The sequence below is a fragment of the Phoenix dactylifera genome, chromosome 1 (genome assembly GCF_009389715.1).
Source record: "Phoenix dactylifera cultivar Barhee BC4 chromosome 1, palm_55x_up_171113_PBpolish2nd_filt_p, whole genome shotgun sequence".
Taxonomy (NCBI): domain Eukaryota; kingdom Viridiplantae; phylum Streptophyta; class Magnoliopsida; order Arecales; family Arecaceae; genus Phoenix; species Phoenix dactylifera.
The window spans coordinates 39,114,005-39,141,690 of NC_052392.1; the positions used below are offsets into that span (position 1 = coordinate 39,114,005).

The following is a 27,686-nucleotide window of genomic DNA, read 5'->3' on the forward strand; positions in this document are numbered from 1 at the left end:
GCGGTCCAAGATTACGGTTGGTGAGTGTGAATCATGGCCGTTGAATGAGGGAGAATTAGACGGGGAAGCGGACCGGCGTGGAAAGAGCCTCAACGGTCAAACAAGCATGGGCCAATTACTGTTAACGGCAGCGAGTCAGGTGGGAGAAATAGGCGGCCCGAGTTGGTCTTTTGCCTGAAGGACTGTACGTGACCACAGGCGAGCTGAAGACCATGAGCTGAGTTTTTGGGCCAGCGAAGGACTGGTACAGCATATCAGGTATCCCCCAAATGCTTTCCGTGGCTATACCTTGAACATCCGGATATTTGGCAAGCTCAATCTATCCCTGCAATTCGCGATGGAAATCAGTCTATTCCCGTGCACAGGCAGCAGAGATCACCCATACAGATTCGGACTATAAATTTTTGGCAGCTCGGAACATCTGGAGCCCCACATTGCTTCGACAATTCCACATAAGGTATTCTTTACCTAGGAGCCCCCACCTTCGAATTTCCTAAGGTCAATTTTGATGGTTCAGTCTCGAAGGAAGGTAGGAGGGGAGGGGTCGGTTTCATCATTAGAGGCCCGAACTCTAGTGCGGTGGCAACAAAAGGCTGTCAAATTTTCGATACCTTGGTTCCTAGAGCAGAGCTATGGGCGGTCTGGATAGGCATGTGTTACACGCGGCGGGCGCTTCAGACGAGTTCAGTCCTACTGGATGGTGATTCGGCTGCGGTGATCAGTTGAATCCGAAAGGGTCTGAGCAGTGACGGCGGAGTTCATCCCTTGCTCCGCGATATTTGGATGATGGTGAATGAGGGTGTTACATTTCAGGCTATGCATGTATATCGTGAAGCTAACGGAACGGCCGACTGGATGATGGCATATGTGGCGAGTCACTTAGGAGGCACCCTATGGATTGGGGAGGAAGAGATGGCCGGAGCACTTCGAAACATTTTGTTTTCTGATTCTATAGGGTGTATTCGTACCTGTGATATATGAAATGCCTGTTTTAGCGTGAAAAAAAAAAAGAAAAGAAAGAAAAGAAAAAAGGACTAGTTTTGTATATAGCATAGTTCAGGGTAGTCTTTCTTATGGAAGGGGACGTTTTGAAACCATCTTCTGGTTTATGCCAGGGCACAGGTTCCATTTGAGATGGCTTCATGTCCTTCCATCTCCATCAGTTTGAAGACATTGATAAGCTGAGCTGTTATCTGAGACAAGAGAGCTAGAATGGTTGGTGGTCGCTTTGAAGGCTTCACACAAGATAATAACCAATCATGTGCCCTCAATATTCTAGATCCAACACGCAATTGAAAAATGGTGCATGCAACGTGCATGTCGTACATGGAAAGATTGCATGCAAGACCGACATTGTCACGAAAATTTCATGTTGGTTCTGGAGTTGGACACTGCTTTGGCCCAAGGGCAATGAATATTCAAGTGTAGTTTTGCATTGTTTTGAGAAAATGATGGAGAGTTTATTACCTCCAGGCAGCTCACTTTTATTGATTAAGGTTATTCTCCTCAGCTTATGTCCGAAGTAGATCTGGTTCGAGATCGAGGTATCCTAAATATGATGTAATAAATTTAATGATATGCAGTTTTTGTTGCAAGGAGTGGAAGGACTAATTTATCAACATTATATAAGATTGAATGGCGTCTGGAGCAAACTAAGACAATTAGTTTAGGAATTTCTAACACAAGCTCAACCAAGAATTTACCGAGCAACCCAACCAACACATAGTGTTGCCTAACCATTCGGTCGGAGATGTTGGATGCGAGATCATTAGCTACTTGTATCTATTTGCCATATTGTGGTTAGATACAATGCACTCGTAGGATGGAAGTTAATTAAGGTCGAGGTAGTAGAGAAGAGTTTGTTATTCGCTATTAGCTTGGTACAACCTACACAACATTAGGAAGAGAGTAAGCTTTCTGCGGTATCATTGCTGAATGATCGCTCGCTATCTAGCTGGAAAAAGTAATCCGGAAACTTCCTCTCTCTCAGTAAGTAAGACGAGATGAGACCACTATTTTTAAGTAATGAACTTCCTTAAAATTCTTCTTTAGTTTTAGATGCCCTTTCTATCATAGACTTTCGAACCTCTGATAAGAAGAATTTCAATGCATGTGTTCTTTCTCTCCTCATGGTTCGCTTAACATAACTGTAACAACCCAAAATCTCACCCAAAAATGCTAGCCGTAAAATATTATTTAGATTTCTTGATCCTGTATAGGTATCCAAATCTACCTAGCGAATAACCAATGTAGACAAACATATGCCTGCATGGGTCCTTACATACTTTTCTTTTTAAACCATGACGTTCACGTCAAGCTAAGAGTCTAAATCCATTCAAATCTATTTACAAGCACTACGATCGGCTCGTAGTCAGCGTCAATGAGCCTATACGGCAGTATTCCCTAGTCTATATGAGTTATAGATCGGGTTCGCTCTGATACTATTTGTAACGATCCAAGATCTCACCTAAAAGGCTAGCCAGAAGGTATTATTTGGGTTCCTTGATCTTGTATAAGTACTCAAAATCTATTCAGCGAATAACACCGCACGGATTCTTACAATAACCTTCGCTTCTCTTCCTAGCAGCCAAACTAGGTGCAGTTTGGGAAGGCATTCAAGCTTCTGTTAGCATCCGGCAAGCGCGGCAGTCTTTCTGCCTCCTTTTATATCAAAAACTATCTTGCAAGCTACCTCACTCTAGACTGAGTTAATAAAGCTCTCGCTGCGCCATTACTTGTCTGTGTTCTCCTAGGGCAATTGCTTCCTCTTTGAATCCTTTGCTCTTTGAAGCGTGTCCCCTTCTTTGGGAAATCCAACCCATGCTTGTTTGCCATCTGTAAAGCAAGGGCAACCAATTTAGAGAGAGAGAGAGAGAGAGAGAGAGAGAGAGAGAGTAATCTGCGAGATCCCACAATGAGAATATAAATTATTTTCTAGCAAACATAGACCTAAATATACATGAAATTATAGAGATACATATGCAGACTTTAAGTTTCTTAGTACCAAAAATTTAAGTTCTATTACTTTTGATTGACTTTATATCATGCACCTCTAATCTGTCCAATTTATTACTTCTTTTTTTTTGAACCTCCGCATATTGGACTCTATCGGAAAATCTATGTAAACCTTGGGCCAAAGCTTTCTCATTATTAGCCATATCTATTGTGACCCCTAGCTTCCCATCGGCTTTTTTTTTTTTTTTTGCTCCACCGACTGCTTACATTGATCTCGCATATTAGCCTCTTTTTTTTAAAAAAAAAAATTAGCTTATTTAGTGGTATTACTTTTCCTATCAAAAAAAAAACTATATTTTAAGTAACTAAGTAAACAAAGATTCAAAGGCCCAGACGAAGGTGGATGGGTACATCCCTTGCTTTGAGATATCTGGAAGATGATGAGTGATAGAGTGGTCTTTCAGGCCAAGCATGTGTACCGAGAGGCCAACGGGGCAGCAGACTGGATGGCAGCACATGTGGCGAACCACTCAAAAAACACTCTGTGGGAGCATTGTGTGATTTGCTGGTTGCTGACTCTACTTGCATTGTATAAGATACCCGTTTTTAGCCAAAAAAACAAAAAACAAAACAAAACAAAGATTCAAAGGCCATGTTTTTGTGAGAAACATGAATTCTCCTAATACAAAGCCGCGAGATGCCTCAGTTTATCTACATTTTCACACATTAATGTTGAAAGGAACTTTTATGGGAGCTTATGTTTTAAAGAACAGAAAGAGTGTGCCGGGGTTTCTGGTCTCACATTTTTGAAAAACACATTTCTCGCACGAAATTCAGTCCTCTCACATGCATTCATTGCACATGCCCGAAATCTGCCCAATACTCACTCAAAGTTCATTCATCCTTCCAAAAAGCACCGGTCTTTCTTAGAAAACGGGATCTCCTGCAGTACGACATAAAATATAGTACCATCCTAGCTAACCATCACATCATCCATCTCAAAAATAGAAAACTCTGCTTTCTCTTCCCAATGCATCTTGTATTTCAGAGATAAATAAAAGCTGTTCGTCTTCGAGATAGATGATATGACTGCACCGCATAAGATCCAAACTCTTTCCTCAATCCACTTAGCTTTGCTTACAACGCCTTCCCTGATTGGCCCCCAGATGCCATTCGCATGACTTCCTCATTCTTGCCACTTGCATCAGGCATCAGCCAACAATGGCCAAGTGGTCCTGCCATCGTCTATTCCCATGTCCGCAAGAAAAGTGGCCGCCAGCGGACAAACAACCACCTTGGCGGTTCACCTACATCGCCTCCTATTTTAAAGCCTTCGTGTCAGCACCAAAAGCTTCGAAAAAAAAGCTGCAGACGAAGCGTATCATCCTCGAGGACGACTCGGTAATCGTCTGGTTGTGCGAGGATGGGTCAAGGGGGATGGAAGTCTTCTATTTGGTGATATTAGGCGGATGGTGAGGAACTGCATGTGTATAGAAAGATGAACAGAGTTGCCGATTGAGTTGCATCCTATGCAACACAACACTCTGGAGGAATTCTATGGACAGACTAGGACATCCCTCCTTCACGAATTTGTTAGATTGATGCTCTTGATTCTGCTGGTTGTACCTATACTAGACTAGGATGGGCAGCCGTTGTATCAAAAAAAAAAAAAAAACTTGGAATGGTGATTTCCCTTAAATGCCTCCAACAATGGCTGCGTGCCGCTGTAGGTTTTCTTGTTCCCATGCACATATTCCATGTTTGAGGGTTGTCCTACCTAATTGACCATAACTTGTTAGATTTAGCTAAGGTTGATACAGGCCATGTGAAGATGGATTCCATGGTCAATTACTTGTGAAGACCAGAAGGCTTAGGTCACCAAACTGATATGAACACTTCAGTTGCAAATCTTTGAATCAAATTCTAATTGACTACAGCTTCTTCAGCCCAAGAGTGCACCATAGAAGCAACTTAGCTTAGCTACTTCAGGATTTTGACTAATGGTAATTGCATGGAAAGCTGCTGTGCCTATAAAATAGACCTGACTAGGTAGTAACATAAGGCCAAAAATTTAGATAATGTTCAATTTTGATGCAATATTGACCGTTGCAATATGCTTTGAATTCCAAGCTTTGAATGCTATTATTCCAAGTCCACCCATTTAGATCTATGTTGTTACTACTTAAAATTGCAGTTATGTTGTTATTATCTTCATTATGAAATTCGTGAGAATCCATAACTTCTGCATATTTATCAAATTTGTCAACCAAAAAATTACGAATGATCACAGAATTCGCCACACTATTTCCATCACACAATATGGAGAACATTAATTAACTCCTTTTGTGTTATAGCTGATTTTCACATGCAAATATCATGAATTGTTCATAGATATTTGGGAAAGAAATGAAAGAATTAGTTCTTTTTCTTTTTCTCTCTTGAGAAAAAGGAACTGTCATTTTGTTCCAAATATTTGCTTCACACCGTTCAAAGTTTATAGGTATGTAGGTACCGCAAAAACAAAGTTCCTGGAATACACCCAGCTTGTAAAATATGTATTGAACGCACAATGAGATTGTGACATAAGTCATATGTAAATAAGCCGTAATCAAGAACCATATTTTACACAAAACATGCGTAAATATGTGTGGTTAAGTCATCATTTATTCTATTGACAACCAATGGCAAGAGATTTGGGTTGAAAATTGCATTGGTTGTGAACATTGCGTAAGCTAGAATATGTAGACAAACATCATATGAGTAACTTGAAAACTCTTAGATGGTTTTATATAACTAGAATCTCATTCTTACGGTATATATATGTTGATGGTGTAATAATATTTCGACAGTTAGATCAAATTACCAAAAAAAAAAAAATCTGAGTTGAACCACACCAGATGCTAAGAATAGCTTGCAACCTTTGCTAAATTCTCCTGTTGCCCTTAAACAAAGGTTCGATAAACCTAGCCTCCATCATCTATTTTCTTGAATGTTGGATTTCTTTTACATCCACATATTCCACATCTAAGAAGGGATTGTGATTAGGCAACATTCATGAAGCACCAGGACGACTGTGAGAGTTCGGGACCTTTTAGCGATTGGTAGAGGGCCCCCTGTGAGACAGATGGACTGCGGCTGGATATGGAGGATGCATATTCACCCCCGAGTGGCCTTGTTCCTGTGGAAGGTGGCTTGGGGGTGTTTACCTACTTGTGGGGTCCTGGCGAGACGGGGAGTGAGGGTCCCGGCCGGATGTGGAGCTTGTCAGGCGACAGAGGAGACCATCTATCATGTCCTGTTTGGGTGCCCGAGAGCTAGTCAGATATGGAGACATGCTTCCGCTCAGCCCGACCATAGGCAGTTGTGGGCGTCTATTGAGGAGTTCCTTCGTCATTTGGAGGCTTCGGTCCGGGGGTCTGTATACATGGAGAGGGGGACTCGTGATGCCTACCTGGCCTATCATTGTTGGCTGGGGAGGAATACATGGGTCTTCGATGGTGAGAGCCTCCATCCGAGGGTGGTGGCGGACCGAGCTCTACGGCTTGCGGCGGAGATCAGCGGCGCCAGTGAGGTTCCACCTACTGGGTTGGCAAGGGACATCTGGGGCCCCCATTCTGCTCTTGCAGCGTCCAGGACGATACTTGTATCCTGGGTGCCCCCACCCCCTGGCTTTCTCAAGGTGAACTTCGATGGCAGTGTATCAGCGGATGGGAGCTGTGGAGGTGTGGGATTCATTATCAGGGATCATGATGCCAGACTTGTGGCGGCAGGTGGACGCAGGATTTTTGGTTTATCAGTGGTGACTGCAGAGCTTCAGGCGGCCTGGGAGGGTATCTCCTATGCGAGGCGGGTACTTGGAGAGGGTCACATCCTTCTCGAGGGGGACTCGACCACGGTGATTGGGTGGATCCGGGGAGGGGGGTACTCAGTCGAGGACCGGCCGCTGCTTCACGATATCCGTAGAGCATTGGGGGAGTTTGTCTCTTACCAAGCCTCGCACGTATATCGGGAGGCAAACGGTGCGGCTGACTGGGTTGCTTCTTTCGCGGCTCATCATTCGGGAGACTTTCTTTGGGTAGACCACGAGGCTGTGCCTGCGTCTTTACGCAGTATTTTGTTTTCTGATTTTGTAGGCCAGCTTCACGCCCGTCGTGTGTGAGCGGCCGTTTTACCAAAAAAAAAAAAAAAAAAAAAAAAACATTCATGAAGCACATACATCATCATCATGGCATGTATATTTGGTGCATGCATAAGAGCTATCAACTTATTAAACATGCAAATCAATGCTAGGGTTCTCCCAAAGAAAGAAAAAAATTAGTTTTAAGCTTACGCTATGGGCACCAGTTGGCCGCACTGCCCCACTCGCATGGCTCCAAGCCAGCACCAACATCACCTCCACAAATAAAACCCACCATCACACGGAGGGTTTGTGTCGGAATGCAGAGAGGTATCCAAGCCAGATCCATGGATGGAGAGGGTATGAGTAAAATCGGCCGGTGTGCTCAATACATGATCATTTTTATCCGCATCGAATATTCTTCTGGTGAGATGGGAGCTTAATAGGGGCTGCTTCAGCACCAAAAAGAGAGAAAAAAAAAAAAAAAAAAAAAAAAAAAAAAGAAGGAGAAAAGAAGACAAAAATGATCCCATATGGACTGCATCCATTCCCCCACCGCATCTATAAATTCCAACGGTCCAAACATTACACTCCCAAGTCTCCAACCGACGAAACCCCTCGCGCGCGCTCTCTCTCTCTCTCTCCGTCTCCCGGCGCCCCCGACGCTTGGATGGCTCCGATCCAGTTGAAGCAATCGCCGAGTTCCGCCCAAACCCTAACGCGGGGCGGGGCGACGGAGGCGAGGGCGGTGGTCAGGGAGTCGGTGCGGACGACGGCCGCTGCGACGCTCGCCGCGCCGCCTGTCGTGCCTTCTCTGCATCCGCCGGCGGCGGATCAGATCCAGGCGGAGGTGAGGTTCGGGCCGGCCGTGGATGGGCTCGCGGTGCACGCCGCCGCGGCCTCGTCTAGGATCTTGTGCTGCGAGGAGATCGATGGGCGGCGGTGGAATTATGTGGTGGATGTGGAAGCGACCGGGACGGTCCGGAGGGGTTCGTCGGCGGTGAAGGCGGTTTCGCTGCAGACGCCGGCGGCGCCTGTGGAGGTGAGTTGGTTTTTATCAGCTTTGGAGTTTTCTAATATCAAAAAATTGTCATTTCTTTTGGTTTAAATACTTGGTCTTTTAATTTTTATGTCAGTAAGCTTAATCATGACTTAATTAATTTAATTCATATTAATATAATATTACGAAAGTTATGGGTTTTTAGGTGGCATTAGTCTCAACTGATGTTCATTTGGTAAGTACTTCAGTAGTTTATGTTAATCTTTTAATTTGTCTGAAAATTAATATTTTTGCTTCTTCCTTGGCAATCCGGGATCTTCCTTCTCGAAATTTAGTTTTTGTATCACATTATTTTCTGTTGGAAAATTAGAAAGAAACCTTTCGTGTTTCATTTTTTACTACAAGAAACTTTTCAATCGTTTTATTCTTACTTACTGATCTGAACAAAAAGCTTTTGAGTTCTTTGTTTTATAAAGGAGTCTTGTCTACAATCTCAAAGTGGAATTTGGATTCATAATGAAAGATTCTTCAATTTTTGAGGAAGTTTTGTGCGGCTCTTAGATGCATGCTTAGTGTGTTAGATAAATGCCTGAGAAGAATGATAACAGCAAAGTAGTGAAGACATTGCTGGTGAAAACTAGGGGATTGGGCTGCAGATAAACAATTTCTTGGGAATATTAAACTGATAGGCAAAACATTAATGAGTTTGATAATGCATAATATTTTTTAAAAAATAAAGTGAAGCATGAACATATTTTGGATGATATTTGTCGAAAGAATTCATCACTGCTGCCTTATTTTGTATGTGGCCAGAACTGAGGGGCAAGGGAAAGAGTAAAAAATGAAATTTAAGGATGAATCCCTCCTCCATGCTTTATTTTGGCCCGCCCTTTTTCAGTAAATGTAACAAACTTTGAGATCTAGTAAAATTTTTCATACGGCCTTGAGTTTTATCATTCTCACCCCCCAAAATGACCATCTGGAAAGGGCGGATTAATTATAAAGTAGCTATTGGTATCGGGTCTTTGAAATATATCATTTTCTGATAGGATGTTTTTCGGATGGGCTGTTGACATCTCTAAGGACTTTACGTCTTTCATTTCTCTACTCTGTATTTTCATATAGTTCTCTTGTAACTGCATCTAGCAAAAGTATGGAATGCGTGTTTTTGTTTTTTTATCCATTTAAGTATGGAATATAATCACAGATAGGAATTCCGGTGCAGGAATTGATCTCATTCATAAGATCGTATGTAGTCCCTGAAGGCTTTCCAGATAGCGTTACCCCTTCATACGTTCCATACATGACATGGCGAGCTTTGAAGGTATTTACTTGATCTAAAACTTGACTTCGATTCATAAGCTATTTAATTTTTTGAATCTATTAATGCATGCTTGTGCTGCAACCTCTAATAAGAAATTTTGCTTTATTTTGAACTCTCCCATGATATACTAATAATTATTATTATTGTTCAGCATTTCTTTGGTGGAGCTATGGGTGTTTTCACAACACAGACACTGTTGAGTTCTGTTGGAGTATCTAGAAATAGGGCCACACCAGGTGCTGTTGCTATTAATTGGATACTTAAGGTAAAGAATATCAGCATGTCCTAGCAGTGAAAACACTGACTACAATGTTATGTTTCATTCTTAAAGTAACTTCCGCATTTTTCTGTAGAAAAACCATTGATGCCATCTTTTACTTGCTCTATTTTTCTAGTAGAATTACTACTATTGTCTGTATCAGCAAGCTAAGGTGCTGCTATGCTACTTATGTGGCTTATCAAAGGGAAAAAAATAATTTACTGTACATGCAATGACAGAAAGACAAGCACTTTGTATTTGAAGTCTTTCACAGTTCCTGCTATGCAGGCACACAGATGCGCATACACACCTATAAGTACTCCGTGCTCTTACATTACAACTGAAGGGAGCTATTTTTCAACTTGCTTAGTCTTGTGAGAGCAAAGTACTGTTAATTTGTCCTTTCTTTTATTCTAGTTTCATTAACCTCAATGTCGGGATAGAAGGGGCTACCTCATTTAACAATTAAAAGCATATCTCACTTTGCCTACTGGACCCAAATTGTCAAATAAGCATCAAGGGATCATTGTTTCAAGAAAATTGGTTCAAACTAGAGATTCTGTTTCTTTCTAAAATTCAGACATTGGGCGTTTATCTGTTATTTACTGAGATTGACCAATCTTTAGATGTTTTTTTTCCATACTGGCTTTGATGGCTGATGAAACTATCTTAGATTACCTGTAGAACTGTTCAATGGTCCAATAGCTTTGGGCTTAGGACTTGCGACAAGCTGCATACATGAATTAGATTGATAAGTTTTCCAAAGTGGTGGATGCAATGTATAGTCCACCAACTGTTCTTTAAGTTAGTAGAACATCATGCCTTCCATGCGTGGGTTAAGTGGCATCCAAGGGTTATGTGCAAGTCTGCCTCTAGGATACTATAACCTCATCCTCAATATGAGTTTGCTAGAAAGCACAATAGTTTGTCAAAAACATAGAAATCAGGACTGAAGGTGTTGCTTCAACAAAGATGTTTGAGTATGTCAAAGATATTAGATGTAAGGTTTTGTGGAGTCTGGATATCTGACTGAACAACATAATTTCCAATTAAATTTGATTTAGATATCAGGTCCAAGATACCCTTGGATCAAGGCTGGATAGGTCTCAACCAAATGTTGCCTTCCAATAACAAATTGGTTTACAGTTAGGCATCCAACACAACTAGGAAGACACATTATGAAAGTTGAGAATTTAACAACTGCAAGATCTCTAAATCAACAGGTAGTTTGTCTCAGAATTGTAAGTTGTTCATGGTGACTGACTTAAAAACAAGATTCATTGGATTTGCAGGAACAAAGGAGGATGGAGAAAAGGGAGAGAGATTATTGCCTTATTTCAAGTTTTGAAGAAAGATGCCCAAATGAAGTGGTATTCTTGACCTTCATCTTGAAGAAGGTTGCTTAAAAATGGCCTTAGGAATCCCATGTCCTTGGATCTTACATTCATAGAGGTACCAATCTGATGTTTAACAAATATTTCAAACAGACGTTCATTGTTGGATTATGGAAGAGGCAATTCATATATGTCTTGGACAGTAAGCATCCTTCATCTATGTATATTGGTTTTCAGAACCGGACTGGACTTGCCAGTCAAACTGGTAGATTGACAATCTGGCTCTTGATACATTTTGGGCTTAAGTTTGGACTTTGTATCATGAAAACCAGGTGATCTGGCTGGATTTTTGCTCAAATCAACTGACTTGATTGAATTACAATGACCTAAACTTCCCTTCCTCTTTCTTTAAAAAAGTCTAAAAAAACATAACAAATGGAGACTTGAACCTCCAACCTGCTGTAAATGTTGGAAGCTCCTTCACCAGCAGAACCCAGAATCTCCCTTGACATATAATGATGATAATATATAATGCATATATTATAAAATAATAATTAGAAAGATACACTACATGACACAAAATTTTCTTAAGCCAAACAATAGTACTTAGCCCTGATATTTTAATAATTAATGTTTGGCATTTGTTTTTACCCTTGAATGTCTAGATCACAAAGGGTTACATTTTATGAACATTTTTCTTTAAAAGCTTCTGTGTCTTAGCATTAGTTTTACTAAATTCTAGCAGTCTGATGCACGTGCATGCATGTAGATGACTCCGATTTTTCGGAAAAAATAGAATACACTTTCAATTTTTTAAATATTTTATTTTAAATAATAATATATTTATAATACTATTTTCTCCATGAACCTATCTGATCTTAGATCATTATTTTTAATTGAAAAGAGTTTTGGATATGTGAAAATTATAATCAAAAAAAAAAAAATCGAAAAGATATCAAGGAAATAAGATTTTTCTTTTTCCAGCGGGTTGTGGGTCTAGGGCTGGGCGCCCATAAGGAAGGAAGAGAGTATTTTATTAGGTCGGGGCACAAAGGAAAGAAGAGATTGAGTATTGTAATTTTATTATATTTTTTGGGAAGTGCAATATATGGCTTCAGGTTTTGAGGCTTGCCTGAATGCTTTTTCTCTTTATATAGTAGATTTTTATAGTATTTTTTTATTGGCTCACCAATTGAACCAATGGTTGACTGGTTGGACTGGTGACCGATGATTTGTTCTTCTCCCTAGTTTGACATCCAGTCCGAGCTTGATAAATGATAACCATTGACATGTAGGCTGAGGGCCCGTGAACCAAAATCATAACAGGTAGCTGGCACATGACTGCCCGTTGGTCTTGTCCTCATTCTTCTGAGAGTGTTAAGACTTGCTCCTCCATGCACATCCTTGCAAGTTACTTGTCTGTATGTGTCCCTAACGGTGTTTGCATGTGTGTCTTTATTGTTATGTGCAAGAACTTGTGAACTGTACATGCATGCATGTGCTGGTTGCAGTTACGTTTGCTTGCACTGCAGATGAGCTGCTTTGCGCTTGCACATGCATGTGTTAGTGTGCTTGGTGCACTTTTGCAAGTGCATTCTGAGTCTGAGTTTCAAACTTGCCTGTGACTAAGAATAAAAAAATCGTTGGTTGCAATCATGAAGATATATTTTACTAGAAACTAGAATTCACAATATGTAACACACCTGTTGGAATTGTAAGATATAGGAGAGCCCAAATATGCTCTGTTGGATAAGGTCGATGGAAGGCTGTCAGAATAAGTTCATGTAATGTCTGGATATGTAATAACAAAGACATGAAGATATGGAGATGAACAAATACTCTCCGGAGTTTTGTCTAATAGTAGAGTAGATGAATCCTACAAGCAGTGGTCACCTTGAAGTTACAAATTATTGTAAACCGTCAATTATAAAAAATTATGTTAATTTATTGTTATGATATTTTTCATTTTTCATGGCTGCAGAATTTAATTTTCTTTTACACTTTAAATTTAAATTTTGTTCCAGAGTAGCTCTTCAGAGTTTCAATTGGTATTGAGATAATCAGATTTTATGGTTTGCAAGAATCTTTGGCTCTAAAATTCCACATCAGGACATATTCTAGTTGCTTAACTTATTATACTTTTATTGTTGCCATTCTTATTATTATTATTTTAGTTCTTGCCATTATTATTATTATTATTTTAGTTGTTGCCATTGATTATTCAAGTATCAGCAGCCACATTCTGTGGTTTCTTTTGATTCTGACCGTGCATTGAAAATATGCAGGATGGAGCTGGGCGTGTTGGCAAAATGCTTTTTGCACGGCAAGGAAAGAAATTTGACTATGATCTAAAGCAGGTAAACTACAAGCACATAATAATCTCTCTAACCTCTATTCATAGAAGAACGTTATTCTTAAATCCTATAAATTGGCCCAGCTTCGCTTCGCGGGTGATCTTTTAATGGAATTGGGTGCTGGGGTAGAGTTAGCAACTTCTGCTGTTCCACATCTTTTCTTACCATTGGCTTGTGCAGCCAATGTGGCAAAGGTTGAACTTGTGCTCACATAATCTGATCGTTTCAATTGAAGTTATTTGAATGGAGGATATTCATGAAGCATATCTCTTAACAATCTCTCCATGTAGAATGTTGCTGCTGTGACTTCGACATCAACACGCACTCCAATTTACAAAGCTTATGCAAAAGGAGAAAATATTGGTGATGTCACTGCTAAAGGAGAATGTGTTGGCAATATCGCAGATCTGGTATGCTATCCCAATTGCTGCTTTCTGTCTACATATTGGTGCTTTAAAGTATTAATCATTAGTATATTAAAAGTCTAGGAGTAGGAAGGGGTTTACAAGACCTGATCCAAATAAATATCTTGGCAATATTGCTCATGTGACAGTGAATCTCGGACTTGCCTTTTTTAAGATATTCTTGCTGAAAATACAAATAGCAGTTTAAATTTAACATGATCCTAGATTCTGGAGTTTAAAAACTTAAAAGGAAAGATTTCTGTGGTATTTTCATTGGTAAAACGTTTGGTCAACAGACGCTATCCAATGAAACAATATTAGGCACAACTAGTGGATCATCAGTACTCAAAGGGCCCCCTTGGCTGGATCTGCAGAGATAGGCTGGGATTGGACTGCTGATTGAAGGGAGGGAGGGAGAAGGAGAGGAAGAAGGGAGAGTGTGGGGGGTCGCACAGCCTCCTCCCACTCTCCCAATACCTCCCTTCCTTCCCTGGTGCTTTCTCTCTCCAGCTGATCTTGCCGGATCCAGCTGGAAGTTCCTAGAGAGACCCTAATACTTTTGAAATGCGCCAGTAATTATCTCCCTTTCCTGTATATTGGACTTCTAGGAAACACATGTATAGTCATGTTGCTGTCTTTCAAAATGTGCATATTCTCTTCTTCCAACTCACTGCAAGCTCCAAATTTCAAGCTCTCTCTCTCTTTCTTAAGATGCTCTTGTCAAGCACAAAGTCCTTCCAACTTTTGATGTGCCCTAACAACTCCATTTCAAAAGCATAATGAGCTTCTGTAGGATAATCTGCACTTTTGCTTCTTCAAAATCACGCATCTTATTGGGATCAATAAAGGCATTCAGATTTGTAAGGAGGTCTCATAGGTGATGCCCCCTAATGCCAGTCATTTCTAAACCCCTTTAGCGTCCATGGTTGAGTGTGAGATGTCCCTAACAGAGATTCTCTGAAAACTGATCATACTTTCATGTGCATTTGATGAATTTATCCCACATTTTCCAGATATTATTGAACATTTTTTTTCTACAAGATTCTCATAATAAAGCAAATAAACACACTGTTGCTTGACTCTGAGGAATACCATGTCTGAACTCCATCAGAGATCGCAATATTCAGCTTCTAAGCTCCACCAGAGAACAAACTGTTCAGGTTTATATAGATTTGTGAAATTCTTTTTCGCAAACAATGTAAATTAAGTTTCTATTCCTTTCTATAAATGGTGCAAAACCAAGCATCAACTAGGTTACGTAGAGAAGGTTTTTAGAGGTCTTTTAACTGTAAAATAATGAATGAGGAATTCCTTAGAATCACACCAGTTTTGAAAAGTGTAACATAGTGAATTACAGTTTTGCAAGGCTTGAATAAAGAAGAATGTTGCCTCATATGCTTTATTGATTTCAATGGTCAGCTATTTATATTTGTTCCAAGCAACAAGCCAACAAGGCCCTAAAAATTTATATAGGAGCCACAGATTGCACATATTGCTTTAGAGGAGCGTTGACAGTCATTCTGAGAAAAGTTTTAGCTAAATCTAAATACTTTGTTGAACCAAACCATCTTATATAACTTGTTTCTAGGGTTAAAGTACTTGCTCACTAGATTAGCTTAATCTGTAGATGCTTATATAAGTAGAGAGCTGTCTGGATGAATTCCATTAGTTTGAAATGATCAAGGATTGACCATTGGCGAAAAAATACAGATCTGATTTGGTTTCTTTGTTGGGGTTATGGCATAACTCCATAATGTTGCCCATGAAATTATATATTATTTTTTAAACCGATTATTGTTCATAAACTTTAGATAACTTCTTGCATAAATTTGTTAATTGAATTTATTTGTATCTTATTATAATCCTAATCATAACTTCATCTTGAACTTCTTGAAGTTGGGGACTGGACTGAGTATCTTGATTTCGAAAAGAAACCCATCCTTGCTTGCTTCATTTGCCTTCCTGTCATGTGGATATGTCCTTAGTTCATATCAGGAGGTATGGGTCTTTAATTCTATCATTAAATTCTGTATTTTTGTTATTCTTCGTTAATGTTCTGACAGAATCTTCTGTTCAATTAATATTTATTTTGTCAGGTGAAGTCAGTTGTTTTGAACACTCTAAATAGAGCGAGATTCACCGTGGCAGTGGAATCTTTCATTAAGACTGGTAGGTCATGCCGGTCTTCTAATATGGATATTGACTCTTTCGAGCTGTACTGAGCATATTATAGTGCAGTTGTTCTAGCTGATGAGATGCTAATTGGTATAGTCCCACATTATAAGCCTTAAGATATAGTTCATTCTTGCCATACCAAAAGTCAAAACATGTCATTTGATATGGCATGGTACAACACAGTACTTAATATTCTGCTTTAGCAATGACTGTTTTACAAAGGTGGCTTTATGATTAATGATAGACCTGTTTTGGGTGGACAGACCTATTTTTGATGGCTTAATTATGAGTAATATAAATGTTTGAAATACATGTACAGCAAACTTAAAGAAATACAAAAACCAAAATTATCTTCAGCATACATGTTTATGTAACTTATACTTGAAAGTACACTACATCAACAGCTTTAGTTTATCAGCACAAGGGGAGAAAAGTGTATGGTATTAATAAAACATGAAGCTGCAAAGCACAGGATGCTATAAGATAAAGATGTTTATTAAGACACAGCTTCATAGCTTGATTTTCATAAGAAGATTCATCAAATAAAATGTACACAAAACAACGAAAAAATAAGAAGTTGTTATGTAACTTAGTGCCAGACTGAATGTCTAAAATGGTCGCACATAATTGTCACCGAGTCCCTGACATCCATGGTATGCAAGACTAAAAAATCAGGTTTGAGTGGCTTATTGTTTGTTGGTTCTAAACTTAAAATTGTTGGCCTTATTGAGTGAATGTTTTCCTTCTTTAAAACTTAAAATTGTTGGCCTTATTGAGTGAATGTAACTTTGAGTGGTAATGGAACAAATATGGGGAGAAAAGGAGCAGTTTTGAAGGCGCACAAATAAATTTAGTTTCAGGTATCTTGATACTACGAGTGTCAAACCAGGCTTTATTGATACATCATGGCATGCTGCTGTAATAAGTTATATATTTCTTTGTATTGATTGATAAAATTTGATATGTTGATCCAAGATACAATAGGGCATGTAGCATATTTGGAAAAACAATGGATAATGGCTTGTGTGACATGATATAAAATGATAATTGAAATTTGGTCTACCATAGACTTGCTTACAAGAAATACCAATTTATTCCTAAAATTCCTTGATGTGTGAGTGTTGAAATTTATCATATTTCAGTATGCATTCCTTCCCAACTTATGTTGAAACTGGGAAGTCTACTTGAACTGTGTTCTGTCAAAATCGTCTATATATAAGATGTTAAAACACCAATATTTCTGTTAAAACACCTAAATCCTTCATATATAGAACTTGGAACCTCTCCCTGTGCATGCGCTCAGGAAGGCTGCTATGTGATACCTATTATTTTGTGTTCTAAAATCATCTCAAACTTCTATGTACTAGATAAACTTGATCTGATATATGCCACTGCTAATTGTTCAATCCTTATAATTTTGCAGGGCAAGTTCCCTCACTGAAGGAAGGGAATTCAAAGGAAAATATATTCAGTCCTCCATGGTTAAAACATACACCTGTCATTATAGGTTGACATGATATCCCAAGTCTTTTTTTTTAATCTTTTTTGTGTAAGTAATTTTGGACAGCTGCAGAAGTCTAAACTTATACAAGGTCTGGTTTGACTCTCTTCAGGTCCAAGATTTGGGGATGCATTTCAGGATCCTGCTTCATTTCTTGCCACACAGTGCTTGTTTGAGGTATAATTTCCAACCTGGTTTACATGATGGTTTTTGGATGCACTTGTAGTTTGCATACTTCTATCTTATCTCCCAAGTGGTTGGTTGCACAGATTCTGATGGTGCAGCTTACATCACTGAACATTGTCATCCTCGAAATAACTTTTTTTTTCCATGTACTATGTAGCCATTTTGAACTGATTTCTTGCTGCATTAGGTGAGAGCTGAAATACTCTTGCATATTTGCTAATATAATTTATCTCCCATTACAGAAAGAACGATATATAGTCACCTATAACCCATCAAAGGATAAAATTTATGCATTGCTTAAGGATCAAGCAAAGTCTGAGGATATTTTGAAAGCAGCTTTCCATGTGAGTATGGACTCTTAATTTTAAATAATTTAGGACATATCTGCTTTTCTCTCTTATAATTCAGATTAATATATCTTGTATTACAGGCTCATGTTCTTTTATATTTTGTTCGTTTATCAAATGTCAATCGATCTCTGAGAAACCGCAACAAGTATGACCATTCAAAACTAGAATCCCCAATTCCTACAAACGCTGACTTTGTGGCTCATGTTGCGGAGTCCTGCAACATTGTTTCGTCTTCATATGGGGTTTTCAAGAGGAAGGCAGCAGAACAGGTGACATGTTGGCTACTTTGCTATCAGAAGCTTTGGATGCATATTAACATTAAGGGCCATTAAACATACTCTGAGACATGTTTAAACACACACACACACACACATAAATATATATGCAAGCATGTGGTAAAAAATAAATCACAATTGGAGATGTTGCTTATGTATAATTACTGTTTACTATTGCAAACTCACTGGATTTGTGAATTCAATAATTTGTCTGGGACTTATAAGTGACTTAGGATGATTTTGTAAGTTTTAGCATTCATGTCAATGAAATTCAAATGAAGTAAACATAGAAGTCTGGAAGAAGAAATTAAAACCATTATCAGAACAGAAAAAGGATATTGTTAAAGAAATAGTAACAAAATATTTCCGGTACTTGGTGGAAAAAACTGCCATGGTTTTATAAATTTTGACTTTTGGCTAGGCAAGTGCCTTTCATCTTAGATGGTTAGTGTACCTGGTTTTCTCATTTGATGTCTCATGAAATGTGGAAGCAATTAGAAAAGCTGGTGGTTGCAGTGGATCTAACCTGTAGTAATAGGATAAATGAGGCCATGAAAGTTCAGATATCTGATATATGGTGTATGATGTATCATGCAAGTTTGCATATATTAGGGAGTGGAAGGATGACTAGCAAGTATATCCATGTATGATGAGGAAGATAAAACAGCTATACGGAGTCATTCCGCATATGATTTGTAGCACTGACATGCATTGCTAAGAAACCCACAGGCAGAGTGCCTGTGTTGTTTAACCTATTATTTAGTGCAGCTGCTTCTCATTCATCAGGATTGACCTCTCTAGGACTGACTGTTTTTTTTTTCTGGTTGGTGAAGAGGACTGACTTTTATTATTATGCTTTTAACCGGCTCCTTTCTTGCAGGGATGGATAATGTCAGATTCATTGCTTAACCCTGGACGAGCGCGGCTTTGTGAACTTAAAGAGGCATAATTTTCTGATCATCTCAGTTCACAATAGTTATGAGAGCTCAGTTTTGGTCTCTTGATTTTAGATTGTGCAGTTGAGACCGAGGTGAATATGGTTATTCCATGTTATTTCATACTGTAAACCAGCACTCATTAGCCAGCAGATAATGGCTTCTCCACAATTATTCCTTGTGTTCGCACCGTACTGCAACACTCTTTTAGACTTTGTAGATCTATCCCATCATGAAATGGCAGGAGTTTTATCTTTGTTCAGCTTCAGCTGACCCTTCCTACAAGAAATGAAGCATGATTTACTGACAACGATTTTGTACAATAAGTTTCCAGAGTTAACCAGTTTGTATTGTCAATGGAGAGTACTGCTTGTAAGCCTTTTCCTTCTGACATTGTAGGCCTTTTCTTTTAGATTAGTTTTTTGTATTTGTCCATCTTAATGGGTTTTTTGTGTATTTATCTTTCAGGAAAAAACTGACTGGGTACAGGGCAATGTAAAACAGTTAGTGAAAGCTAAATGGAGGAGCAAGTAGAGCTTTCCCGGTGGCATGAAGGCATTACATAGGCAGGCTGTGCCTTTTCTCTTCGATTTCTTTTTTCGTTTTTCTATTTTTCGTTCAAATAACTTATATTCAGTTATTTGAAAGTGGGAGTCATTAATAAGATATAATGTTTAGCTTCCTGATATGTACATTTTTTTTCTTAAAAAAATTCTGTTGCAGACTTCTTTGGCCCTTATGATAATTTAATGAATTCACTTCTTGATTTAAAAGTATATTTTCACTCTAGAAAGCAGAGTTATTTTGTGAAGATTATCCATCATCTTCATCTCATTGATGTGCCAATAGTGACTACTTAATTGAGATCTCTAAAAGAGAATGTGAAGATTCAAAAAATTCTAATATTCAGCTTTCTGCGTAAAGTTCTCTGATCTGTATACTGGTGGAAAGAAAAGTTCAAAGTTTCCCCAAAACCTCACCCATTGAGATTCATGTTGAAACGTTTGTAGCCTTCATACCCATCAAATGATAGCACCTTGTTATCCTATTTATTTATACCTGACAACCGTAGGACACATGGATTAATGGGTGCTTTAAAAATTCCCATGCCATTTGTATCTAAACTTGTGATAGTTATTGCTGTCCAACTCATTTTGCTTTACTAGAATATCATAGTTTAAGGCATGACTGGATCTAACATTTGTTATAGCTTTTTAGGACTCGTTTAGTCCGTAGAGAGAGGAGGAAAAGTATGGTCAGCAAGAAAACAGAGAAAAATCTCAAGTTTGGTTGGAGTTTTTAAAGTAGAGAAATGATTAGTTGGAGTTTTTAAAGTAGAGAAATGAGAAAGTAACTTTCTCATGAAAATAAAATTTCCACATTTTATGGAAAAAAAAATTATATTAGAAATGAAAAAGTTCAATTTCCACAAGCTATGAATTGGATTTTTTTTTTTCCAAAATTATCCTTTAAGTTTTTAGATAGAATGGAATAAGATGTTTTCCTATCTTAGAGGCATAATAGGTATTTTACTCGATTTTTCTAAAAAAATAGATACTCAACCAAACATAAGCCACTCTATAATGTGCTACTTTTTCATGGTCAATCAAGCATGCAAAAATAATTTTTTCATGCATCCTATACCTAGATATCAGCTTTTCAGGAAAAGCATTCCTGCGAACTAAATGAGTCCTTAAATTTTCACTTGCCAACCGTCTCGGTGTAAATGAGTCAACAAGGCTTTATCTCCGTAAAGGGCTAGCTTAGTGTTGCCACTTATAATTTAGAAAGCTTAAAACTTAATAATTAAAAATTCATGAAACAAGCATTAGCTTGGTGGTTAGACCCCCTTTCCAAGCAAGAGGTCGGGGGATTGAGTCTTGTATTGTTATCCCTTAATGTTTCGATTTCACTGAGGATTCCTACAGTAAAATCCTGGGTTCGAGAGTAAAGATCTTGCATAGACCTAGATACCTCCCTATTCTCTTACACTCGCAACTTCCCTCCCTATCTCAAACAAATAAAAATAAAAATTATGGTTTGATGGAATACGTTCTAAAGCATCACACTGGGGATATAGTTGATAAAACAAGAAGAGAGATTCTATTAGTCATATATTTCAAATTTTGTCACCATAAGCTGGCACGTAGAGTAACCAATGAGTGTTTTGGTACCGAGTGTAAGTATAACTTTTAAATATAACATTTACGAGAGAATTTAAGGTGGATTCTTTGGATGTTCCAAGAGAGAGAGAGAGAAAAAAAAGAAGGTATAATTTCATGAAGATGTGGACTCCCTATCATGTCTTCTTTTCAGCACTCCACCATTCCTATCCTCTGCAAATACCGGCAAATATGATTAATTAAATTGTTCCCATATAGAGTTTACCATCTGGTCCAGTTTGGAGATGACCTCCATTTCTTTCTTAATTTCCTCCTTTTTCTGTGTCAAGATTGTTCTCTGTCCTTTTTCTATTTGACATCTTACGCTTGTTCCCCATTTTTGCATAGAAGAGAGAAGAAAGCATGGCAAAAAATGCGAAGGATGCTTTCAGGAAATGGCACCAACAACAGCAGAAGCAGTTTCCTGTCAAAATAAGATTGACCATGGAGCAAGACTAAAGTTTTGGAGACTCTAGAAAAGATGATTCAGGAAAGCTTTACTTGTGGCCAAACCTCACTGGTTTTAAGAATTCTTAACATCCATGGGAGGGAAATATGGTCGACATAGATAAATAAATCTCATATTTGTATTGAAATGTAGACAGTTAAATTTATGAAAGATAAAATCCCCGATTTATTCTTGAGAAAGAATTCTACATAAAGTGATCGAGTGTTTAACAAGTTGTGAGCTCTCTGTTACAGTGAAATACTCGAACATATTTAATTTTGGTGCACTATGTATGAACTCTGTTGGTGTGCACACAGTATCCACACAATCAGAACATAATAATTATAACTGGGAAACCAATTGCATGCAGTTAGGAACAACTAAAGATCATGGAAACATCAATTAGTACTCTATTCTTACCTTTGAATCCAAATCTGATTTGTATCTATAGACACCTTCCAAAGTGAAGAATTGCATGGCTATTTTACGACTGCAATTCTTCGGTTCTTGGACTACAAATTGATCGTTCTTGATGCATTTTCAGAACTGGGCACACAGCTCTCATGTGCACAAGCCTTCAACTTAGGCTTGCTCTCCACATCAACACTGGAAGCAATAACGGTACTACCAGTGGACCACAAAAACATCAATTTGGATGGTCTTGTAGGATCCTGTGTTCTAGATCCATGGAGCAGCATTGGTTCCTGAATGCTATCAGATGCAGGCTCTACCTCTTATCCAACTCTGAAGTAGGTCTCTGATGGGTGTCCATCACTGACGCAGGCTGCTACAGTGAGGATTTCACAGTAAGCTTTTCTTTGTGAGGCATGCAATACTTCATGCATTCAAGACATCATTGTTTACCAAACAAGGATATGATCTCTGCAAGATCAAGTGGTGGGTGGGCCTCACATCTCACAAGCCAACCATATGTTTAGGTTAGTACACTGGCAAGTGGGCTCTACATATTAATTCTTTCTACTGTTTGAAGGCTGTGGTTTGTAGCACGTTCGGAGCAAAAGACAGTGTTGTCTTTTTAATATTTTGAGTTCAGTAGGAAAAGAGCATGATTGTATCTTAATAAATGTACTTACATGCAGATAGCATATGAATCTTTCATACAATATCATATGAATCTCTCTCCCTGACACACTTCTCTAAGCCTCACAATCTCATCTCTTCTTTTTTTTTCTTTTTCTCTGTCGAAATCAAACCCTCGTTCCACGCTCAGGGTGGAGGCTAAACCACACCCTTCAATGCAACAACACCTCATATCTTTGGATTGTTCGTACGTCAACAGAATCGATACTGGGCACCATACTGTGCGGGGCCCGTACTGATATAGTAGAAGAGACAGGGGAGAGGAAGAACGAGAGAGGAAAAAAAAAAAGAAAAAGTGGGGAAAGGAGGGAGAGAGAGAGAGAGGTCGGATGGTTTTGCAGACCTTGGTTGGTATTACTATAGAATATTCTAATGCTTTCTGATAGCTACTATTTGGTCTGGTAATAACGAGACTAAAATTAATATTTCTCTGTTAATGGTCAGTTTCAATTAAATCGATTCCCTCCTTTTTCAGATTTCATCATTTTGTTAATTCATCCATTTCTGATTTTGAACTTTTTGAGAGCTAGGAGTTGTTAGAAGATAATTGGTTGCTGCAAGAGAAGGCTGGAGAAATAGAGAAACATGAGATGACAAGGAGAGAAAGAAAAGAACTTGGAATATTCCACTGAAACTAAATATATATGTTTGTAAGGAATTACGTATATTAGAAAATTTGGATATTTTTATAAAAAATGCTGTCCACAACCAAATCTCAAGTGTTATAGAACCAACTTGCAAGTTAAAAAGCATGTTAACTCAAGAAGAGATACCATGATTTTGTAGTTCATGTAAAGGAATTGTTATTGAAATTGGGTAAACCACCGGTGACTGAGCAATGCCACCATTTTAAGATAAAGATGGAGTTCTTTGGAGTAAATTCTTTGACGCTACCTCCATTTATGTTTTCTTATGTCTTTGTTCCTATCTTAAACCATTAACACGAGTCTAGATCCCTTTCTTTACAATGCCTTAAATCTTTTCGTTATGCATGCTTATACTATCTCAGCCAGCTAGTTTCCATCAAGATGACTCTAATCAAACACTTGCCTTGCACAGGATGACATGTTATGTGCACCCAAATGCCCGTTTGGGTCCATTACATGTAAATCAGAACAGGGCCGTAGAGGACCAAACCGCTTAATTCTTTTCAACAATGCTCTTTTTTTTCTTTTTTTTTTTTGGTACAACAGCGGCTCATATGTTTCGGATGTGAATGCGGCCAACAAAATCAGAAAGCAAAATACTATATAAAGACTCTGGGCCCATGGTCTGCCCAAGTTAAGCCTCCCGAGTAGTGAGCTGCATAGGAGGCTACCCAGTCAGCCGCACCATTCACCTCCCGGTAGACGTGCGAAGCCTGGTGGGAGGCACACTCCCTCAAAAGTCTATGAATAGCGCGGAGCAAGGGCTGATCCTCAACTGAGCTCCCTCGGTCCCGGATCCACTCGATCACCATGGCCGAGTCTCTCTCGAGAAGCAGACGGTCCGTACCCAGTATCCTTCTTGCAAAGAAGACGCCCTCCTAGGCCGCTCGAAGCTCGGTGGAGACCACTGGCAAATCGAAGATCCGCCGATCCCCTACCACAACTAATCTGGCGTCATGGTCCCAGATAACGAACCCCATGCCACCGTCACATCCATCCTCTGCGACACTGCCATCGCAAACATATCCATGGACACCTATAGGTTTGGATGTGCCGTGTTGGCAAAATGCATGCAAACTTATGGCACGTAATTTCTCATAAGATGTTGATGTTCTCAACTTCTCACCATTATTATGAATCCGGTAGGGGGTGGTGGTTCAAAGCTTGAATCCAACAGGATAATATATCACCATAATAACTAATGAGAGAACCCAATCATATGAAATTAGTATAAGACTTTGGCTTCACTTCCCATTAATTACTTCATCTTCCTCACACAATAATGAAGAAAATAAAAGCAGACATGAAAGGAACATATATGTCGGAATTTAAGCATTTGATCATTTAGGAACAGTCTTGGAGAACTATGGAAATTTTGGAGAGATTATCCGTGTATTGCATGTAATGACTATGACCAACCTTGGCATAACAAAATCTTGAGAAAAAGGAACTGATCATGCTGAAAATATAAGAAAAGCAAACTAGCTCTTGCTAATGAAATTTAAGTAAAGAAAGAGAAGGAAAATAGGAACTAACAAACTGTAAATGAAATTGAAGCCTAGCCTTCAATCAGAATTTGAAAGAGCATCACCATAACATAAAAGCAAAGTGAAGAATGAACAGCAATTGGAGGACAGTCCCCCCTTCTTTAAATGAGATTCCATGGAAAAGAAAAACCACTTGATGAAAGTGGTGGTGTATCCATCCATATCTCAGACCTACTAAACTCTCTAACCCAGATCAACTAGCCAGTCAGAGCAAAGAAACTAAGAAAATGCACTAAAGCTAACACAAAGAAAGATGGATGTCATATGCCTGCCATCTAATCTCACCTCTCTAATCAGCAGTGACAAATAGAAACTCCTTCCTGACTCACAGAGAGTAAAAAGAGAGAGAGAAAGAGAGTTGGGACTGGAATGTAATCTGTGGTGGTCACTCAAGCTGGGGGCAGCTCTTGCTTTGCCAAGCTGTGCTTGTTGTTGTGCATCCAAACTTTGAGGACTTTTCTCTTCACCCCAATCTCTTGGCAAAACTCCTCCACCACACTCTCCTCCTGCCTCTGGAGCCTCCACCCAATCCTCTCAGCAAAGCTCAGCATCTTCTCCTTCTGTTCTGGAGCAAACCTGGTCCTGAGCCTCTTCTTCCCCATGGGGGGTGCTCTTGCCCCTCCTGCTCCTTCCATCTCATCTGACTCTGAGGCCATGAGAGCACCCAAAGGCATGACCATTTGGTGTGGCAATGGACTTGGGATGAGGCAGTGAGTTGCTGGGTTGCTGTAGCCAAAGGTCTCAGCTCCTGAGATGAGGACAACCTTGTGGCCCACAGATTTTGTTTCCTTGAGGTGGTGGTGGTGGTGGCGGCACTGACCTTCAATCTCTTTTCTGTGGAAGTTCCTGTGGCAGCTGCAGGCCGAGCACTTGAGGGCCTCCAGGGTGCCCTCCTCACCACTGGGCATGAACTCACCACACCCATCAGTGGCATTCCCACCGATGGAGGCTGCATGGTTCTTGAGGCATTCCCTGTACCTCACCACTGCCCCTCCTTTCTTGGTGCTGTGGGCAGTGGGCTGCTGAGCCTCTGGGGTGGTGGTGGAGAGAGGAGGAAGACGAGGAGGACCATTTGATGAAGGGTGGAGGGAGGGAGTGTCATTTGAGAGGCTGTGGCCATGAGCACCAGCATATTTGCTAGTTACTGGGCTTTGGACCTCTCCTGCATGACCAGAAAGATCCATTCTCTCCATCTTCGTACTAATTTCCTCTTTGTTTTCCCCTTCTTGCGATGTGGAGACCAGAAGAAATCCAAAGCAGATATGGAATTTTTTGGGTCTGAAATCCTTGGGATTGTAAATCGAGGGAACAAAAAGGAAAATGAACCCACTTGTTAATTTTTGTTTCAATGGAAAGGCAGTGGGAAATTGGAATTTGGGACAACTGAGATTCTAAAGAACCTTGTGTGGATTCTCACTTCAATATTTTAAGCAAGTCAAAAAGAGTAGTAGATGAACTAAAGTAGATACTTAAATTTGATCTCAGATACCTGGGACTACAAGGTTAGAGACATAAGAGAATGAAAACCATTCTAAAAACTAACAAAAATGAAAAAAAAGAGGGATAACACTGCAAGCATTAAGAAGCAGAAATCTATGCAGATAACAGTTATGAGCTATTAACTAAAACCAAACAATTCTTTAGGTTAAAAAACCTCTCTCAAGGAAAGAACAGGCAAAAAAAAAAAAAGAGCGAGCAGAAATGCCAATAAGAAGATGCTGTGGAAATACATAAGGATGAAAAGTTCCCATGGGTTTTTTTTTATTCATATTATAGATCAACTTTTGACATGTACTCTGAGGAATGATAACAAGATACTTGATCAAAAGAAGCGACAATTGCACAGTTTCCTGTTGGGGGGGTGGGAGACAGGTCTTCAACTTTTCCAGTCAAGGGAAGAATTAAAATACCAACATTAACTACATGTCTCAGAAGGTTTTCTTCCAGACTTGGACTACCCATCTCACTTCTGCAAATGACAGCATGGTGAATCTAGAAAAAAAAAAAAAACAGATCCCCTCTAAAGAGGAACTGAGAGAGAAAGATCTAACTGCATGGTGGGCCTGAAGTAAGAGCTCTTCTTTCTTTCACAAGCAAAGAGAAGATGAAGAAAGTTGCAGGGGGCTTTCCAAAATGACTCACAGGTGATAACCCACAGCTGCTACTCTAGAGAAGGCTGCACTAACTCTTCCAACCTTGCATTGCATGACCAGAAGAAAGAGGGGGGACAAGCAAAGAATATACTTAGCATACAGACATATAATGGAGGTGGTTTTGGTGCCAACGCACTAAGTAAGAGACTCCTAGAAGGAAGCAGTAAATAATATAGCAAAAGAGGTTGGAAAATAGAGAGGAGGAGGTCTTCTTTCTTGGAAGAGTGGATGTTTGCTTTGCTTGCACTATCAGGCACCAAGCTTACACCAGACAGTAGGAGAGAGAGAGGACAGTAGTGTCAGAGAGGAAGAGAAGACGCGCGCAAAGAGAGACCCCACAGTATAGTTTTAAAATAAAAGGGCTACAGCTACCATAATGCCTTCACCTATATAATAAATGACCCCAGACTAGGGTCATTTTGGAGTAGACCAAATTACGCACATCAGAATTACTAGTTC

General features: G+C 39.3%; 2 protein-coding genes across 3 annotated transcripts; one reads left to right on the plus strand and one right to left on the minus strand.

Annotated features, from left to right (window-relative positions):
- Positions 1-7,657: 7,657 nt before the first annotated feature.
- LOC103706094 (protein root UVB sensitive 6-like) lies at positions 7,658-19,958 on the plus strand. 2 transcript variants are annotated; one of them, XR_003385481.2, is made up of 14 exons: positions 7,658-8,114; positions 9,298-9,396; positions 9,548-9,661; positions 13,275-13,346; positions 13,427-13,537; positions 13,634-13,753; positions 15,644-15,745; positions 15,844-15,916; positions 17,346-17,429; positions 17,536-17,600; positions 17,852-17,953; positions 18,040-18,228; positions 19,115-19,541; positions 19,638-19,958. XR_003385481.2 is itself a non-coding variant. In XM_026804294.2 (13 exons), exons 1-13 carry the CDS (start codon positions 7,743-7,745, stop codon positions 19,181-19,183), a joined length of 1,572 nt encoding a protein of 523 aa, XP_026660095.2. In that variant the 5' UTR covers positions 7,658-7,742; the 3' UTR covers positions 19,184-19,542. The 2 variants fall into 2 exon arrangements, 1 of the variants encoding a protein (XP_026660095.2); XM_026804294.2 differs by lacking the exon at positions 19,638-19,958 and having other exon boundaries at positions 19,115-19,542.
- A 5,144-nt stretch (positions 19,959-25,102) lies between these two features.
- LOC103706124 (zinc-finger homeodomain protein 4-like) lies at positions 25,103-27,448 on the minus strand. Its single transcript, XM_026804231.2, has one exon. It carries the CDS (start codon positions 26,265-26,267, stop codon positions 25,464-25,466), a length of 804 nt encoding a protein of 267 aa, XP_026660032.2. The 5' UTR covers positions 26,268-27,448; the 3' UTR covers positions 25,103-25,463.
- Between the last annotated feature and the right edge of the window lie 238 nt (positions 27,449-27,686).

Coding starts and splice junctions, on each gene's coding strand:
- LOC103706094 (XM_026804294.2), top strand. CDS start 7,743: ATGGCTCCGATCCAGTTGAAGCAATCGCCGAGTTCCGCCCAAACCCTA. Junction 13,347..13,426: donor TTGACTATGATCTAAAGCAG/GTAAACTACAAG, acceptor AAATTGGCCCAG/CTTCGCTTCGCGGGTGATCT. Junction 18,229..19,114: donor AGAGGAAGGCAGCAGAACAG/GTGACATGTTGG, acceptor CCTTTCTTGCAG/GGATGGATAATGTCAGATTC.
- LOC103706124 (XM_026804231.2), bottom strand. CDS start 26,267: ATGGAGAGAATGGATCTTTCTGGTCATGCAGGAGAGGTCCAAAGCCCA.